Here is a 16315-nt window from a genome sequence, read left to right as displayed (position 1 = left end):
GTGTTTTTCTCACGCCTCGTGTGTCGGACTCGAGAGCTTTAGCACCGCACGATGACGACCCTGGTCTGCTCGATGCGTTATGTAAAACGTCGCGGTACTGTGGGATGCAGACATTTTCCTACTTTATGCATTCGATTCTCGTCGATTTACCTCTCTTATGAAACTCGATGCGAAATTTTCTGCGAGTTTGCGAATGCAGGAAGTTGCGAGTTTTGGAATTGAGAAATTTCAAATGTGGAAAATTTCTGATGTGTAGTTAGGAAAAATTGAAGAATTGACACATTGAAGAATTGAAAAATTGAAAAATTGAAAGATTGAAAAATTGGAAAATTGAAAGATTGAAAAATTGGAAAATTGAAGAATTTAAAAATTGAAGATATGAAAAATTGAAAATTGGAAAAATTGAAGAATTGAAACCTTGAGAATTGGAAAATTCGAAGAATTGAAACCTTCAGAAATTGAAAAATTGAAAAATTGAAAACCTTGAAAATTGGAAAAATTGAAGAATTGAAACCTTGAGAATTGGAAAAATTGAAGAATTGAAACTTTGAGAAATTGAAAAATTGAAACCTTGAGAATTGGAAAAATTGAAGAATTGAAACCTTGAGACTTTGGAAAAATTGAAGAATTGAAACCTTGAGAAATTGAAAAATTGAAGAATTGAAACCTTGAGAATTGGAAAAATTAAAGAATTGAAACCTTGAGAATTGGAAAAATTGAAGAATTGAAACTTTGAGAAATTGAAAAATTGAAACCTTGAGAATTGGAAAAATTGAAGAATTGAAACCTTGAGACTTTGGAAAAATTGAAGAATTGAAACCTTGAGAAATTGAAAAATTGAAGAATTGAAACCTTGAGAATTGGAAAAATTAAAGAATTGAAACCTTGAGAATTGGAAAATTTGAAGAATTGAAACCTTCAGAAATTGAAGAATTGAAAAATTGAAATCTTGAGAAATTAAGAAATTTGAAAGTTTACAAATGTGAAAAGGTTGTAAATTTCAAATTTACAAACGTGAAAAATTTTCAAATGTAAAAAAATGAAAAATTGAAAAAATATAACCTTTCCCAAAACTTCTCTCTAGTTACAGTCCTTACATTAAACACACCCACAGCAATGTTCACAGTAACCATGAACAAATGAAAACATTTTCCTCGATCCAGAGTCCTGAACAACGTGATTCATTAGCTACCACCTCACCTACTTTACCATTTCATCCCAGAAACCTAGTAACTCTCATTCATCGCCTCGCATGAATGATTCGCAATTTATTCACGATTCTACTATGCGCACGTAGTACACAATTTCTACATATTTCGTTCGCGGTATCAACGAGAGCCTTGCAATTTCTCTATTGAGTAAAAAAAAGGAAACTAGAAAGAGAGAGAAAGGAAAAAGTCGGGCAGATAAAAAGTTTCCGCTGAAAACAATTGCGTCGCCAACAGCGGCTTCGATGAGACTGTTTATCGAAAAGCGATGTGTATGTAACGTTAGTTTATCGCACAAGTGTACTCTTAAATTTTATTCTTTTTCTCGCCCTTGTGCGCATCAAAATGTTGCGGTGGTCACGCACGGTATTCTGCCTGATTTCGGCGGTAAATTTGAAACGGAATTTGGTAAAAATGTATAAATTTCAAATTAGAAATTAAAAGCTGAATATGTAGAAAGTTGACGATGAAAAAATTCGAGAACAAATAAATGTGAGAACGTGAAAATCTGGAAAGTGAAATTTTAGGTTGGAGTTTGAAAATGTAAGACTGTTATAAGAAACGAGCGCTATCTGTGCAAATGAACGTGTTAATAGCACTTCGTGAAATATTACTGAATAAAGATATAATTGAAGGTACTTAACACGGCATATACGATACAATGCGATAATTGCACGAAGCTTACATAATTGCACTCCGAGTTTCAAAACCTTGGACGCATCGCGATCAATAAACTCTTCGCAGCCGACGAGTCTATTTATATATTTTACACAAACAGATATGTGATAAGTATGCATACTTATCGAAATTATCGGATTCCTGTACAACCGTCGAGATATCGATCAATTTTAACTGCTTATCATTACAGTAATACCCTGTTTGGCGCTCGAAATAGGTTTCTACAAAACAAAGCTTTAGACAAAACACCGATAAATAGGTCATCTCGGTATACAGCAAATAGGAATCAAGGAGCGTGTAACCGAGACTACAGCGCTTTTATCTGAATTCCAAACTATTTTTATATCAACTTACGTACGTAATTAGACAGATAAGACAAAAAATTAAATAGTAGAGTATCTACGAATAAAAAATTGTAGATTCTAATTCGATAATGAGTTTGTTTACTCGTTGCTATATTTGTTCCTATGTGTTTCCCCTATCGTCTAGCTAACTCTTATATTTGAACTTTGTCGAATGAGTCAATTAGCAAGCTGTTCTAACATCTGCTGGTATCGTTTTCTTTTGCTCTAAACACCGACCCGTATGTGTGTTCATATACGGGGTGTCCATTAAACTGTTAGAATTAGAGCACGCTATTATGTTATATTCAGAATAATATTACTATTTCTCTAGATTAAATTTCCAAATTTCTAAATTCACCAATGGTCAAAATTCTGAATTATAAACCCCTAGATCTTAATACCCGAAATTCCTATTTCCAACAATTTTTTAATCCTAAAATCACTATGTTCCAAAATCCCTACATCAAAAATTCCCTAGATCAAGAGATTGCTATATCCTAAAATCCCTAGATAACAAAATCGCTATAGCTCAAAATCCCTACATCCCAAAATTCCCTGGATTCAAAATTCCCTAGTTCCGAGATTCCCTGAGTTCAAAATTCCCTAGATTAAAAACTTCTTGGATTCAAAATTCCCTAAATTCAAAATTCGCTAGTTCCATAATTCCCTAGATTTAAAATTCCCTGGGTTCGAAATTCCCCAGATTCAAAATTCCCTAGATTCAAAATTCGCAAGATCCATAGTTCCCTAGATTCAAAACTCCCTAGTTCCGAAATTCCCTGTGTTCAAAATTCCCTAGATTCAAAATTCGCTAGTTCCGAAATTCCCCAAATTCAAAATTCCCTAGTCCCGAAATTCCCTAGATTTAAAATTCCCTAATTCCAAAATTCCCTGGGTTCAAAATTCCCTAGTTCCGAAATTCCTTGGGTTCGAAATTCCCTAGAATCAAAATTCCCTGGATTCAGAATTCCCTAGATTCAAAATTTCCTACATCCTAAAATCCCTAGATAACAAAATTGCTATAGCCCGAAATTCCTATGTCCCAAAATCCCTACATCCCTATATACTAACCGAAGGTTCGACGCTGAACTAAAAAACAATAAATTGTTTAAAAATAATTACCACATTTCATACGAGAATAATTAAAGCATAGAACTCAATTATTATTATGATGATGTGTTAATTGATTCGTGAAGTTTTAACGAACGGGTGAATTTCAAGCATCGTTCGTGTTAAAGTTAGTCGATTTATGACGACACCTGAACCCGTTGTATTTAATTTCGAACTAACGCTAACGACGAATCCGTTCTCTCATGCCAATTAATGGGATAGAATTTCAACGCGTGGGCGTAGGACATGCACGTTCGCCATTTAGATACTCGAGCTTGTCGTATCGGCCAGGACGTCCTGCAGCTACGTACGTTATACACTTACGAGGATTATTTCTGTAGATCGCAGATATTGCACACTGTTTGCGCAAATATCGGACGTGAATGAGAAATATGAATGGAACGTCGAGAAATATGTAACCCCCGAAGAAAACAACGTGACCGATACGGGTTCTTAAACGCGTTTCTATTTTTACGATACTTCTGCAAAAATATTGTTTCCTTTCATGTATCTGTTGGGAAGAATTTATGAAATGTAAGATCGCACGTGCTTGTACGTCGTTAACCTCGAATTTTTTAAACAGTAACAATGTTTTTGCATCACTGTCAGACCGTATCGTTATTTGTACGAGACTTTTCGCAGGATAATCTTATCGTACCTATATCGGAGAGCAAACAAGTCGAATCAAAATTTTTTCTCTTTTGTGTTCGTCGCTTGTGTGCTCAAACAGAACGGTTTTATCGAAGAAAGTCCGTACGATAGAATTGCATTCAATTCAATTCACTTCTCACGTATAATTCGGATATTTTAATTGTCAATGAGGCATTTCAATTTATAATCAGATATTTTATTATTAGAAACCTTCTAATTATATTTTTTGTTTGATCGAATCTCCTAAAATAATTAATCGACTGTAATGAGGGATCATTAGATTCCAAAGATTTCTTTTTTAATTCAGGAAACAATTCTGAAATTCTATTATTAATAGAATCTATTATTAAATAAATTAATTTTACTACAAATTCATCTTTTTATATATCAAAGAAGAATTGCATATGTTTTATACAACAATAGAAGACTAGAGAAAAACAACCCTCTTCTTATTAAAAAACGTGCGCACCCATCTTCGACAGAGACTGCAGCAAGTAGCTTTACGTCACTGACCAGACGACAGCACGTCTGATCACAAGCACCAACTACTAACAACACATAATACTCTATTTTCAAGTCCTTTTATACCGCAACACTTTTGAATTTACTAATTTGTTCTCGAAATCGTGCGATATCGTAGAGCAAGCATAATCTCTCACAAAGGTCATCGATTATACGTGTTCCTGGTTCCGTGTACAACATCGTTCCGATAAATCAATACCTTCTAATTGCAACGAACGAGCACGCGATACTTTAATGAAACACGACGCTCTCACCAAATGGGAATTTGCATTGTACGAATTCGCTGCTGAATTTATGGTCGTTTATAGTATCCTACGGTTACGTAAACGCTTACATTGTATTCGTTAATAATTCATGGTGCATTAATTAAGATAAGAAAGTATGAAAGATAAACTTTGCCCGTCGAGATTTTTAGACACTGTTTGAATTATGATGTAACTATTGATATTTTAAATTAGTAAAACGTGTATTAATAGAATATAGTAAGGCCCAAAAGTGTGCAGAAATTTACGAATGCATCGAACAAGGCACAGCATGCACGAACCAACATAATAAAGCAACAGTGAAGAACAGAATGAAGAATGCTGTGGAAGGAAAAAGGAGAGGAGAAATAAAAAGAGGAAACGAGAAAGAGAGACAACAGAGCGTACGGGAAGAAGAAAGAAAAAGGCAACATAACCGGTAAGGAATAAGATAAAATAGGGGTCGGGAGAAGAGGGGAACGTGTGCAGCCATGTAGTCCGACCTTGGACTTATATAACAAGGAAGAATCTATACACAAAGTGAAGGATCCCAGGAACATACCATGAAGGGTGGAAAGAAACTATGCTGTAAAAAAACGTGCCAGTGTATTATATCGAGAGGTATAGTCCTTAGACTTCACATTCCTAAATCACCGTTTATATCCATATTAAAAACCCGACACATAAGCGTACTTATACCGAGACGTATATTTTTAAATTTTCTAGAATCTTCTAAGTTTTCTAAATCTCAGTATTTTTAAAAGTATTCATGTTTGTGTATCTTATTATAGCTGTTTATACTAAGCTTATATATTTAAAAGCATGTTATTGGATATCGCTAATATAACTTTGATAATCACCTTATAAAATAACCTGCAAAGGTATTCTATTTGCTCTACTAGATTTTAGTATAGCTGCATCATGAAGGGTTGAACGGCAACAAACACGGAGGGGGTTAATTCGCGCTGGCTTGAGGTAGGACGTGAACAAACAGACGCCAGGTGTCGCCACATTGCAACACACACTGGACTCGGTCAAGCGATAATAATTCTCACGTGTCTCTGTCAAGCGGTACTATGGCTTTAATTCACTGTACACGAGAGATTATCTAGGTTAAAGACACGCCGTTATGCTGTTGCGTAATGCACGGTGCGTGGCCGTCTGAGCGAACAACTTTCTTCGATGCCTCGTAAATAAACATCAAAGAAAGATGAAACTTCGCTCGTATCTATTTACAGCGAATCGATTGCACCTGATGCTGTGCACGAAAGAAACCTGTACGCGGCTCGTAAAGAAAATTGTGACAACGTCACTTTCTTCGGGAGGCATCTCCGCTTTTACGAACGTATACGAAACACGCGTAGAGATTAAGCCAAAAGAGAAGGGTACAGTCAAGATCAAAAGTGGAATGCGTGACATACATTCGGCTAAGGGAACAATTTTCACAGAAAGGCTATCAGAAATGGAAATGTCAGGTCGTAGGAATGTAGAGATGAGTGAAAGTTAACTCCAAAACGAAATTCTCCGCTAATATCACGGTCGAATACCGTAAATGCGGTCACTGAACTAGTTCCGTTTCGACCCTGACACTGCCATTGCCCCCAGGTCGCGATTTGTGTCAGAGGCTCAATATTGCCGCGATTTTATTTGCATGTTAATCTACTCACCCCTTTCGCTGGACTCCATCTCTTGAAGGCTGTTGACACTGTGCTGTATGCACGGTACGCGACACGAGTATCGGACAAGTACACGTGGAAAATTACTTGTAGATTTCGGGCCGCTAGCTCAAAATTCACCACGATATAAACATGGCCGGTCGCTCTCTTGTCACAATTACCGTGAGGTCGTTGAACTTTTTCGAAATCGCGGGACAACGTAGCTAAACACTGACTCTATATATTCTTTTTTTCAACGTACACGAAAAATGGTCAAATACCGAAGCTTGGTGCGTGCCGCCTAAAAATAGATTGTGAATTCGGCGATTGTTTTGACTAACAATGTAATTCGCAACCTACTCACAGGTAGCGCTAGGTGTTGGAAACACGGCCCTGTTACTATGTATGGCGCGAAATATGAACTTCGTTTTAATTTTAAAAACAAAAAGATCTTAATAAATATTTATACATTAAGAACAAAGTTAATCTAGTTTTTAACACAAACTTATCATTTATATTATTTATAAATTAATAAAATTATGTCAATCGTAACGAAATATGCAGTTAGAAAATATATATGACATTCTTATTTATAATCTGTTCGGTTTTGCAAAATACGTGAAAGATTTATTCTTCGTTTATGTACAATTCAAGCTAACACTTTACCTCTAGATATATTCCGAGATGCATACTAGGGAAATGCTAGGAGCGTATTTCGTTCATGGAAACCCATCAAAATTATAACCTAACAAAATGTGTACAGTGTTTGTTTGAACCTCTTGTCATTGAGTTTGAATAATTTAATTAAATGTGTTTGTATGTTAAACACGTACACATATATTAATGGCAGGGAATGATATAAAGCAAAACTTACGAAAACTAGATTTTCCTTATTGCGCTAGAGAAGCTTTATGTAGAATCGGTAAGATATACCTCGAATGAGGTTATCCGCTAAATTTGAGAATATCTTTCAACGTATTTAATTTTTTCCTTAAAGAGATACTATGTGGCAGACCAGGGAAACAGATGGATTTGCAACTAGATTTAATATCGGAATTCGTATTTGGCGAAATAGAAAGGCGAAAGAAACGCAACATGACATTAGCAATACAAGAATTGCAGCTGATAGAGGTCCTAAGCGACTTCTTTCAAAGTCCTGGAGGAAGTCCTGCTGTACGCAACGCGGTCTTTTTGTCTCTTTTCCCGGCAGATAGTCCTAGATACAAAATTTTAGGCAATTTAGTATCTTTAGCTATTGTCACTCAAAATAAGGCAGTTTTGAATGCGACTGGAATTTGGATGCAACAGTTAGGCTCTACTTCTCCACAGAGTGTAGGATTAGCAAGGCATGTACTTAATGACTATTTTGTCCTTACTCCGAAATCTATTGACAAGTTGAAGCAGCTTCCTGTTCTTGCATCACATTTCACTGCCAACTTACTAACGGCAATAGGTGAAGTTTATGAGGACAAAGATCCACCTACGGAATTACTCAGGTTAATAGGAGAATGGATAGAGGAAAACCCAAGTCTCCTGTTAACCCCTTTAATGGATAATCCTGCTTTACCAACTGGTGGCATTCCAATGACACCAATAACACCCATAGCAGGTTTATTCAGGTAAAGAAAGAAATTTCCTTTGTAGAATAAATTTAAAAATGTTTATGCTAAGATTATCTTCTTCTATCAGATGGTGTATTTTATCTCCTGTGCGTGTAAACAGCACAGAAAATGCAGAGCATTCTGAAGAACAAAGAAAGCTGTACTCTAAAATTCAACAGCTATTAATGGACTCAGTATTAAGATTAAAGAACAGTGGAAATAACAAACATGCTATATCCGCACAGCATTTTGCAGCCACTACTCGTACTTTAACTACAAGTTTACAGTCTAATGTAAATATTAGTTCGACTTTACATGACTTAGCGATGGAACGACTTGCGCAAGCTGTTAGTGCAGCGATGTCTGCAAATTGTATTTACGGCAATAAACGTATGTATTATTATAATTTACGAATTTTATTATAAAACGTATGTAGAAAAACGTATTGTTATAATTTCATCATTTTTCTTGCAGAAGAGTTATTAGCATTATTACAACCCTTATCATATCAACATTTTTTAATCGAATGGACATTACAAACCTATGCATCCAAAGCTGCTTGATTACATTATATTAAGTTACTATTGTATGTTACTCTTGAACTGTACATAAATTGAAGTATAACGGTATACGCGACTGAATCATAGTTGTAAATGTAAACAAAATTTTTAAGATCTAATAAATATCTATTCTATGTTATGATTGTCGACTTAATTCAAATACCTTATACTCATTAAAATACTAATTAAAAATATGATACACTGATAAGCATAAAAAATTAAAATGGCCTAAATGTTCTTTTAGATTTTAAACTTTGCAATCTTTGTTTATCTAATTCGAACTTTTTCCTTAATTCTGCTAAGTCTGTAAACAAAAATATAATAAACCTTAAATAACTGAATTCTGTAACATGAAAATAAGTATGAGATGAAACTTACTTTGTTTTTTGCTCTCACGAATTTGGAAGGTATAGAAATTGAGCAACTGCTTTTTCTTATTCTTTTGTTCTTCCTTATATTGCACTTTAGTGATAGTAGATTCTTTTCTAGAAAGAGCATATTCTCCCCTCTTCTTTTGTCCAGTTACTGTTATCCAACCATCATTATCTTGTGCTTGTTCTTCCATAGCTTTTTCATTTGCTTTTTTCTCAGCTATCTTTCTATCATATTCCTCCATAAAAGTCTTAATTTCTTCCTTCAATTTATCTTCATCGCATATTGAGTTATTATACTCATAACGCCACTCTAATTCAACAAAGTAATTAAAAAATATTCTACAAGAACAAATTTAAAAAAAATATTGAAAGAGCTTACTTTGTAATCCTGTAAAACAAATATTTTTTTCTCCATTTATTGTTATTACAAAATCTGGAGAGGAATCTAATACTTCCTCTAATGCACTTTCTTTTTCAAAAACTATATATGCTGTTTTGAATCCATTTGGTGTTACAAAGAAAATGTCAGTAACATTTCCAAAAATTTCACTAAATACTGTCTGTAATGCTTCAGCTGTAACATATGGTGGTATATTCAAGACAAATAATGTTCTTCCTCTTGGATGTTCAGGCAATTGATGTCTGACAGAATGCTCTTTAAAAAATAATTGATGTTTGTCAATGTTTTTCTTTGTAAATTGAATCCACATTGCTACAAATAAGTAAACAAACATTTATTTATGGGAGTAAATAATCTAATTAAAATAATTGATAAAATACTTAGTATTTACTTTTGAATCCCTTAAGGTCATGTTTCTTACTCTTCATGGTCATAATCTTTATTAAAACTAATAATAAAAAAGTATTATTAGGAAATATGTGAGGTTACTTATACTCCACGTGCGAACTCAATACAAGAGGGGGTTCTTGGTTACATGACATAACCTCAATTAAAGCATCGATGTAACATAACATCAATTAACTATCTTGCCTATTCAAGGATTTAAAATAAATGATTCAAAAACGATTTAATCAGTGAATATATATTTTATTATATTCAACATTAGCGATACTGTTCTTTTCCTAAAGCATATTACAATTTTAATTTGAACAATGTATGAACTTTATATTATTCAAGGTCAATTTTCACAAGTATACACATATACATATATGCTGTACATATACTCTTTGCTATATTTCAATACTAACAATTGCAAGTAAATGTCAGGGTCATATATCGTATATTCTAATTCAACACACCACTCCAGTACTTTGAAATAATATTTCAAAAATACAGAAATGTATACAATTTATTATAATTATTAATTTCGTTGGTTTTCAACAATTTTTTATTTAATTTATATATATGTAATATGATTTGCGCTACAAACAGTCAGTACATAAGTTTAAATGCTCAATTCCAAGAGTCAGGGTAATATTGATCATGAAAAACAGCAGGTAGCAGGTAACATGTAATAGATCTGTAGATATCATTCAGTCTAGAGTAATTGTGCGATCGTGTGTTAACTATGTTTAACGTAGCATTCTTTTGTGTTGTATTTTTGTATTTATTAACATATTCAAAGGGCAAAATTCTTCGGGGTCACCTCGTAACACGTGAAGTACTATCAATACTTTGTTTATGAACTTTTATACCTATTAATAAAATAATTTATGTAAAATATACTACACGTTTTTAAACATGTACACAGCGTATTAATTATAATATAATATTATATTCGATAACTTTTACGCTGTTTTAAATAATAAACTCGATACATGTCACGAAGTTAATTTTTTTCAGAATTGGGCATTTTTAGCTAGATTCTGTTTTTTAACGGAACAGGGCACATTTCGATATGAATTTGAACTAGGAGGTGATGAAATCGATTTGAAAATATTATTATATTATGACGCGCCTGATCAATGGCCGAGCGTTTACCCGACCAACAAAACATGTATCGAAAAAGAAGCTTTACTTTGGGACGGAATTGGTCAAATAGTACCATTGTCAACATTAGCACCTGAACAATCGGGATGCGTCGAAGAAAATGCAATAACACGATGTTCTAGTTATCGCAGATTTCGTTCGTCTCGTCCGAGATGGTGGTTTATCGCATTGGCAGATTGTTCTTCAAAAACCGGATTGAATGTCTCGTACTGGATTTCGCTAACAAACGGCCCACGTGGCAACTTTTGGAAAGAACACTTTTCAGCAGATGAATTCTGCAAGTAACTTTAGTTTGTTTAGAGCAGGGATTTCTAAAGTTTCGTAGGCAAAAATGCAAAATAACAAAGTTTCGAAATTGCAAGTTTCAAAGACTAAAAATTTTGAAATCCTAAAGCGATCAAGATTAAAAATTCTAAGATCCCGGAATTAATTCAAGCCCTACACTTTGGGAATCTCTGGTCTAGTGTAACTTAATATTATGTAATTAAATGTATTTTCGTTTCAGATATATTACCAGAATTGATAGTAATTGCTTGCATTTATATAGTACTTGTTATACTAAGTTTCTATGCAGCTATGCAATTACGAGCAAGAAGACTATTACATGTATCTTATAAGTTATTTATGGCTTCTTTGCTTTGTCAATTAGTGGGGATTCTGTTTGAAATGTATAGTTACATAAATCTTGGCCTAAGAGGAATATCATCAGACGGTGCTTCATTGTTAGGTCAACTTTTAGAAGCATCTTCAGATATTTTGTATACCCTACTTATGTTATTACTTGCACTTGGTTTCACAGTAACTAAAAGTGTGTTAAAACCTAAACAAATTCGATGGCTTATATGTTTTATTGGTCTTATTTCATTCTGTCAATTGTCACTGTATATTTATCAGTCAGATGTGTTTGATCCTGGATTAGTACTATACATCTATGAATCACCACCAGGTTATGGACTAATAATATTAAAATTGATAGCATGGATTGTATTCTGTGTTTGTTGTTTTAAGACTGTTAGAAAAATGTCAGCCAAGCTTTATTTTTATGGTTCATTATTTTCATTGGGATCAGCATGGTTTTTGTGTCATCCATTAACGGTATATGTAATAAATATAATAACAATATAAAACACACTAGTGAATAATGTTTTTTGTTCTTCTGCAATATATATAAAAGGTATTTATGATCTTGTAGATACTCTGCATCACTCTGTTAATAGATGAATGGGTGCGAGAAAGCGTTGCTAAAGGATGTTCATTGTGGATTGTTTTTATGGGCCATATAGTATTTTTGTACATCACTAGACCATCTATGGCCAACAAGCGTTTTCCGTTTCATATTAGGACATGTCAAGTCATGCCAATTGGTGGTGATGGTCAAGACCATGGCTATGAACCTCATGTTAGAACAGCAAGTTCTGCATTCACCATTTCACATCTACCTCCACCTACTTTGCAATCTTAACCATAAGCATGTTCTAAAATAGGTGATAATTTATGTAAGTATAATTAAATAATGACTCTATTTTTATTACTCTATTTTAATATTTACAACTAAGAACAGGCACATTATACACAGGTACAATTAGTTTAAGAGAAATTAAATGTTAATTTACATGTGATACTAATGCCTTTATCATTTTTTTCTTATTAGAAAAATATTTACAATAAACTTACATAATTTTTTGATATCACATATAGGAATTATCTGAGAATTTTAAATCATAACAATTATCAATCACATGAACCATCCAGCCAACCATCTCTCCACCTTTGGTTAACAAGTTTGCAATTAAACAGTGGTTTCCCAAGTTTTTTGTTTACCCCATTATGAATGTCACAAAGCCATTGACTTAATTTTTCCTGTGAATCAGTCTGAGGTGGAAAATGTTTTATTTGCTCTTGTAAATCTTCTGCACATACATTGCATGGATAAAACTTAGCAAATATATTAAAAAAAGTTTTCATATCTGATTTTTGTTCATTGCTCGGATTATTGGGATAATATGCTGCCATGGTATGTAAAAATGACCATGTGTTTGAACCTAATCCATCTTTATCCAATGGACAATCACGCCTAATATTATTTACAGGTTGATCTTTCTTCTGATTTTCCTCGGATTCCTAATATGAATGAAATGTACATATAAATACATATAATTTAAATCCTTCAGCAAAACAAATATGATACTTTCCATTATTTGGGAGTTAATACTCCATACATATCATAAACCATACAATTAGTGATTTGTGTAATAGTTTATACAATGATGTAATACTTTTTAATATGTACAATACTACTATATTTTTATTATTGTATCATCTACTTACGAAATATAAATATTCTTTTTTATCGATGATCTATTACTTCGCAGCATTTAATGGAATAAGTAACATAAAAGTAAAAAGATACAAAAATTTATATGGTATGTTTTCCTACCTTTGCAGTTTCATAAGCCTTATTTTGACTTTTTGCCCACGTTTTAAAGTCTGTACACGCACGACAGGGTTTATCGTGAGACATTCTGTTATTGTAAATACAGTATACATTCGTAAAAGCCTTTAAAAACTGTTATAATTAATAATATCCCCACGTGGATGATAACCTATTATACAACATTGTAATTTATGAGTCTATTGCATTGTAAGAGAAATGTATAAATATTTGATATTTGTATTAAATTTGTGTAAAGTAAGAATTGTTTATTGAATTAATTGTATTACAAAAAAGCGGTATCCTTTTGCACACACTACTATGTAATTTTCGTTGAATATGAGTCAGTGTATTTATGTAAGCATGTATATATAATCTATTTGATGGCTATATAAGTTAAAAAACAGTACTATCACTGCCATCTAGTAATGCTGTAAATACCAGTCTCAATTGATATAGTAGAATGCGACATTAAAATGGTCAGGCAACTCTAGCCTTGGAATTGTATGACATAAAAATGCATTGCGTGAATTAGTCCTATACGCCTATACACCGTTTAGGTTAGTATATGTAACAACTTATAATTCATTTCAGATAACAGACGATACATAATAATAACTCACAGTTGCGAAAGACAAGTACGGAGAGGAAAGTGTATGTATACATATGCATTCCTTGTTCAAATGAATAAAGAAAAAGATTTCACATGCCTAACCTGACCTTATTGCATTCAGCAGGTGACAAATGTCAAGTGTAGTTTTGACTGCGCCACAAATGATATGGTTGTCGGTAAGGTCGATCTTCTGCATAGGCATAAATGCATAGATGATGGCGAGTCGTAAAAATGTAAGGCGTCATGTCGGACAGGTCATGTCTTCTTCGTCATCTTCGTCTTCCGAAGAAGAGGTAACAACGGGACGTCAAAATTGGAGTAAGAAGTTGGAAGAAAATTTTATTAGAAATCGTACTGACACGGAATCTCAAACAGGTTAGATTTAACCTGATATATTCTCATAAAATTTGGCTACTAATTAGCTTAATATTTCTTGTTTCTTATGTTTTATAGGACAAGATACATCAAGAAATGATGAAGATCCTTTTAGCTTGAGACACTTTTTACGAACAAATTACCACAATGCTGGAGCTCGTCCAAAGATTTATTCTCCTGCAAATCCAAATCCATTTAACTTAGAGAAGGATTCTGCAGTTTATCCACGAAATCCAACTGAATTACCAGACTTTGTGCAAGATCATTTGGGCATAGAACAATATTACTTGAATCAGGAACAAAAACAACAACCTATTTCAGATGTAGATAATCTTCCTGATTTTGCATTAAATAGTGTAGAGCAGAGACAGGGTCGACTTAGAAATGAGTCAAAGAAAAGTGAATCTAATGCATTGTGTGATCCTTCAGTTGGAAGAGGGTTACCTCGTAGGATTAAATCAAAACCAAATATAAATTCTGCCCATTTAAATTTACCTGGCTTTGCTAGATCTAGTGTAGATTCTACTAAACATCCAGAATCATCAGGTAGTTGTAGTATAGCACATTAAGTTACTTCAATCATAATTTAAATAAGTATTGTGTTTAATTTCTATTATTATTTAGGGTTTCCATTAGATTTACCAATACCTGTGTCTGAGTCTCATCCTGGTTCAACTATTAGTCCAAGAGATTGTCCTGGAACAAGCGAAGCAAATATTCCAAAATCTTTACCAGACTTTTTAAATGATGGCCCTATTCATAATAGAACAACACTGTCAACAGAGTGTGGATCTATTCCAAATAACATAGAATCAACAGAAAGAAGGGTAAATAACAATTAAAATATTGATTTTCTCAATATGTAAGGAATGTGTTTTCTTATTATTTTTGTAATTATAATATATATTTTTTCCAGTTACTATTAGAAAATGAAAGATTACGTTATGAGTTAGAATTGGCCCAAAAACAAATCAGTGAGAAGTCAGAAAGGTAATTGTAGGAATGCCGATTACGCGCGAGAGTGTATTCTTTAATTCAATTATGTTATGTTCATTATAGAATTCAGTTACTAGAATCAAAATTGGCATCTTGGAGAGCAGTAGAACATGAAGAAACAGTTCATCTTGAAAAAGCTATGGAACAAGTGGAAGATAATCTAAAACGTAGTACGGTAAATACTACTAATATTTATATTTCATATATTTGATTATTATTTACAACTACAATTTCTTTTCATAGAGAAGAGCAGTAAATGCTGAAAGTACTGTTTCATCGTTAAAAAAGGAAATTAAGTCTTTAACGGTTGGTATACATTCAGTGTTCATAAATATTTTGCGAATTACTTAATTACTAAATGAAAAACATATAATCTTAATTCAGACAGAACTATCGATGCTACGATTAGAAAATACAGAACTCAAAGCTGGGATTATAGCAGGAAATACAAACGAATGTAGCTCTCCAAATGTGGATCAGAGAGTAAAACGACTTGCTAGTGATTTGAGAAATGCTGCTTCCTCAGCCGAGATATCATTGAGGTAAATGCATTGATTTCAATTAGATTTCAATATTAAGGAATTAAGATAATAATATATTAATATTCTTGTAGGCAATTAATGTCAGGCGTGGACAATTTAAGAGTACTAGCTTCTGCACTTGAGAATGTGGATAGGATACAAGACCGGACCAAAGATTTTCTACCGGATTTTGACGAAGACAATGCTGCTGGTCCTGCACTTTAATACATTTTTATGTACCTTTTTCCTGTATACCACCCTTATTTTACTTCCACATTTCCCAGCCTGTGCTAATTAGTTCCTAGAATTCACGTATTTAAGTGAAATAATAAAGTTTGTTAAATTCGTAAACATGATGTTTAAATCATGTCTTTTTAGACTTTTATATGTTGATTATTGTTTTAGAAATTTCAAGTTACATAACAATCATCTTTCTACAACAACTGTATATTGCTAATTCTACTTAGCAATGTATACCGTTTC

The 16315-nt window shown here is 33.2% G+C and overlaps 6 protein-coding genes across 10 annotated transcripts in view; 3 read left to right on the top strand and 3 right to left on the bottom strand.

The window, feature by feature from the left end:
* The window catches only part of usp (retinoid X receptor ultraspiracle), a 65820-nt gene extending 59066 nt beyond the window's left edge, over positions 1-6754 (bottom strand). For 2 of the 3 annotated variants that reach the window (XM_012294004.2, XM_076539458.1), the window contains exon 1: positions 6423-6754. In XM_012294004.2, the coding sequence (XP_012149394.1) occupies positions 6423-6441 (19 nt within the window). In that variant the 5' untranslated portion in view covers positions 6442-6754. The remainder of the gene's footprint in view (positions 1-6422) is intronic. The other variant, XM_012293980.2, reaches the window with a different exon arrangement.
* Positions 6755-7034: 280 nt separating this feature from the next.
* LOC100877349 (integrator complex subunit 15) lies at positions 7035-8710 on the top strand. The gene is made up of 4 exons (XM_003699979.3): positions 7035-7332; positions 7408-8029; positions 8100-8401; positions 8486-8710. Exons 1-4 carry the CDS (start codon positions 7254-7256, stop codon positions 8572-8574), a joined length of 1092 nt encoding a protein of 363 aa, XP_003700027.1. The 5' UTR covers positions 7035-7253; the 3' UTR covers positions 8575-8710.
* LOC100876675 (ribosomal RNA-processing protein 7 homolog A) lies at positions 8407-9934 on the bottom strand. The gene is made up of 4 exons (XM_003699973.3): positions 9737-9934; positions 9325-9657; positions 8950-9255; positions 8407-8875 (listed from the first exon to the last, which is right to left on the bottom strand). Exons 1-4 carry the CDS (start codon positions 9777-9779, stop codon positions 8790-8792), a joined length of 768 nt encoding a protein of 255 aa, XP_003700021.2. The 5' UTR covers positions 9780-9934; the 3' UTR covers positions 8407-8789.
* A 494-nt stretch (positions 9935-10428) lies between these two features.
* On the top strand, positions 10429-13535 carry LOC100875889 (transmembrane protein 145). The gene is made up of 5 exons (XM_076539456.1): positions 10429-10567; positions 10750-11173; positions 11402-11991; positions 12089-12392; positions 12595-13535. Exons 1-4 carry the CDS (start codon positions 10475-10477, stop codon positions 12356-12358), a joined length of 1377 nt encoding a protein of 458 aa, XP_076395571.1. The 5' UTR covers positions 10429-10474; the 3' UTR covers positions 12359-12392; positions 12595-13535.
* Positions 11909-13656, bottom strand: Alr (Evr1_Alr domain-containing protein Alr). 2 transcript variants are annotated; one of them, XR_013040413.1, is made up of 3 exons: positions 13334-13475; positions 12571-13017; positions 11909-12371 (listed from the first exon to the last, which is right to left on the bottom strand). XR_013040413.1 is itself a non-coding variant. In XM_076539465.1 (2 exons), the coding sequence occupies exons 1-2, from the start codon at positions 13415-13417 to the stop codon at positions 12628-12630; spliced, it is 474 nt and encodes a 157-aa protein (XP_076395580.1). In that variant the 5' UTR covers positions 13418-13656; the 3' UTR covers positions 12419-12627. The 2 variants fall into 2 exon arrangements, 1 of the variants encoding a protein (XP_076395580.1); XM_076539465.1 differs by lacking the exon at positions 11909-12371 and having other exon boundaries at positions 12419-13017; positions 13334-13656.
* A 496-nt stretch (positions 13657-14152) lies between these two features.
* Positions 14153-16183, top strand: l(3)04053 (lethal (3) 04053). Of its 2 annotated transcripts, none has more exons than XM_003699955.3 (8): positions 14153-14315; positions 14394-14861; positions 14940-15142; positions 15232-15305; positions 15375-15486; positions 15555-15617; positions 15696-15853; positions 15925-16183. In XM_003699955.3, exons 1-8 carry the CDS (start codon positions 14153-14155, stop codon positions 16055-16057), a joined length of 1374 nt encoding a protein of 457 aa, XP_003700003.2. In that variant the 3' UTR covers positions 16058-16183. The 2 variants fall into 2 exon arrangements, with proteins under 2 accessions (XP_003700003.2, XP_012149326.1); XM_012293936.2 differs by having other exon boundaries at positions 14394-14864.
* Positions 16184-16315: the final 132 nt, after the last annotated feature.

Source organism: Megachile rotundata, chromosome 14 (genome assembly GCF_050947335.1).
Source record: "Megachile rotundata isolate GNS110a chromosome 14, iyMegRotu1, whole genome shotgun sequence".
NCBI lineage: Eukaryota > Metazoa > Arthropoda > Insecta > Hymenoptera > Megachilidae > Megachile > Megachile rotundata.
This window is presented reverse-complemented; position numbering and strand designations above follow the sequence as displayed.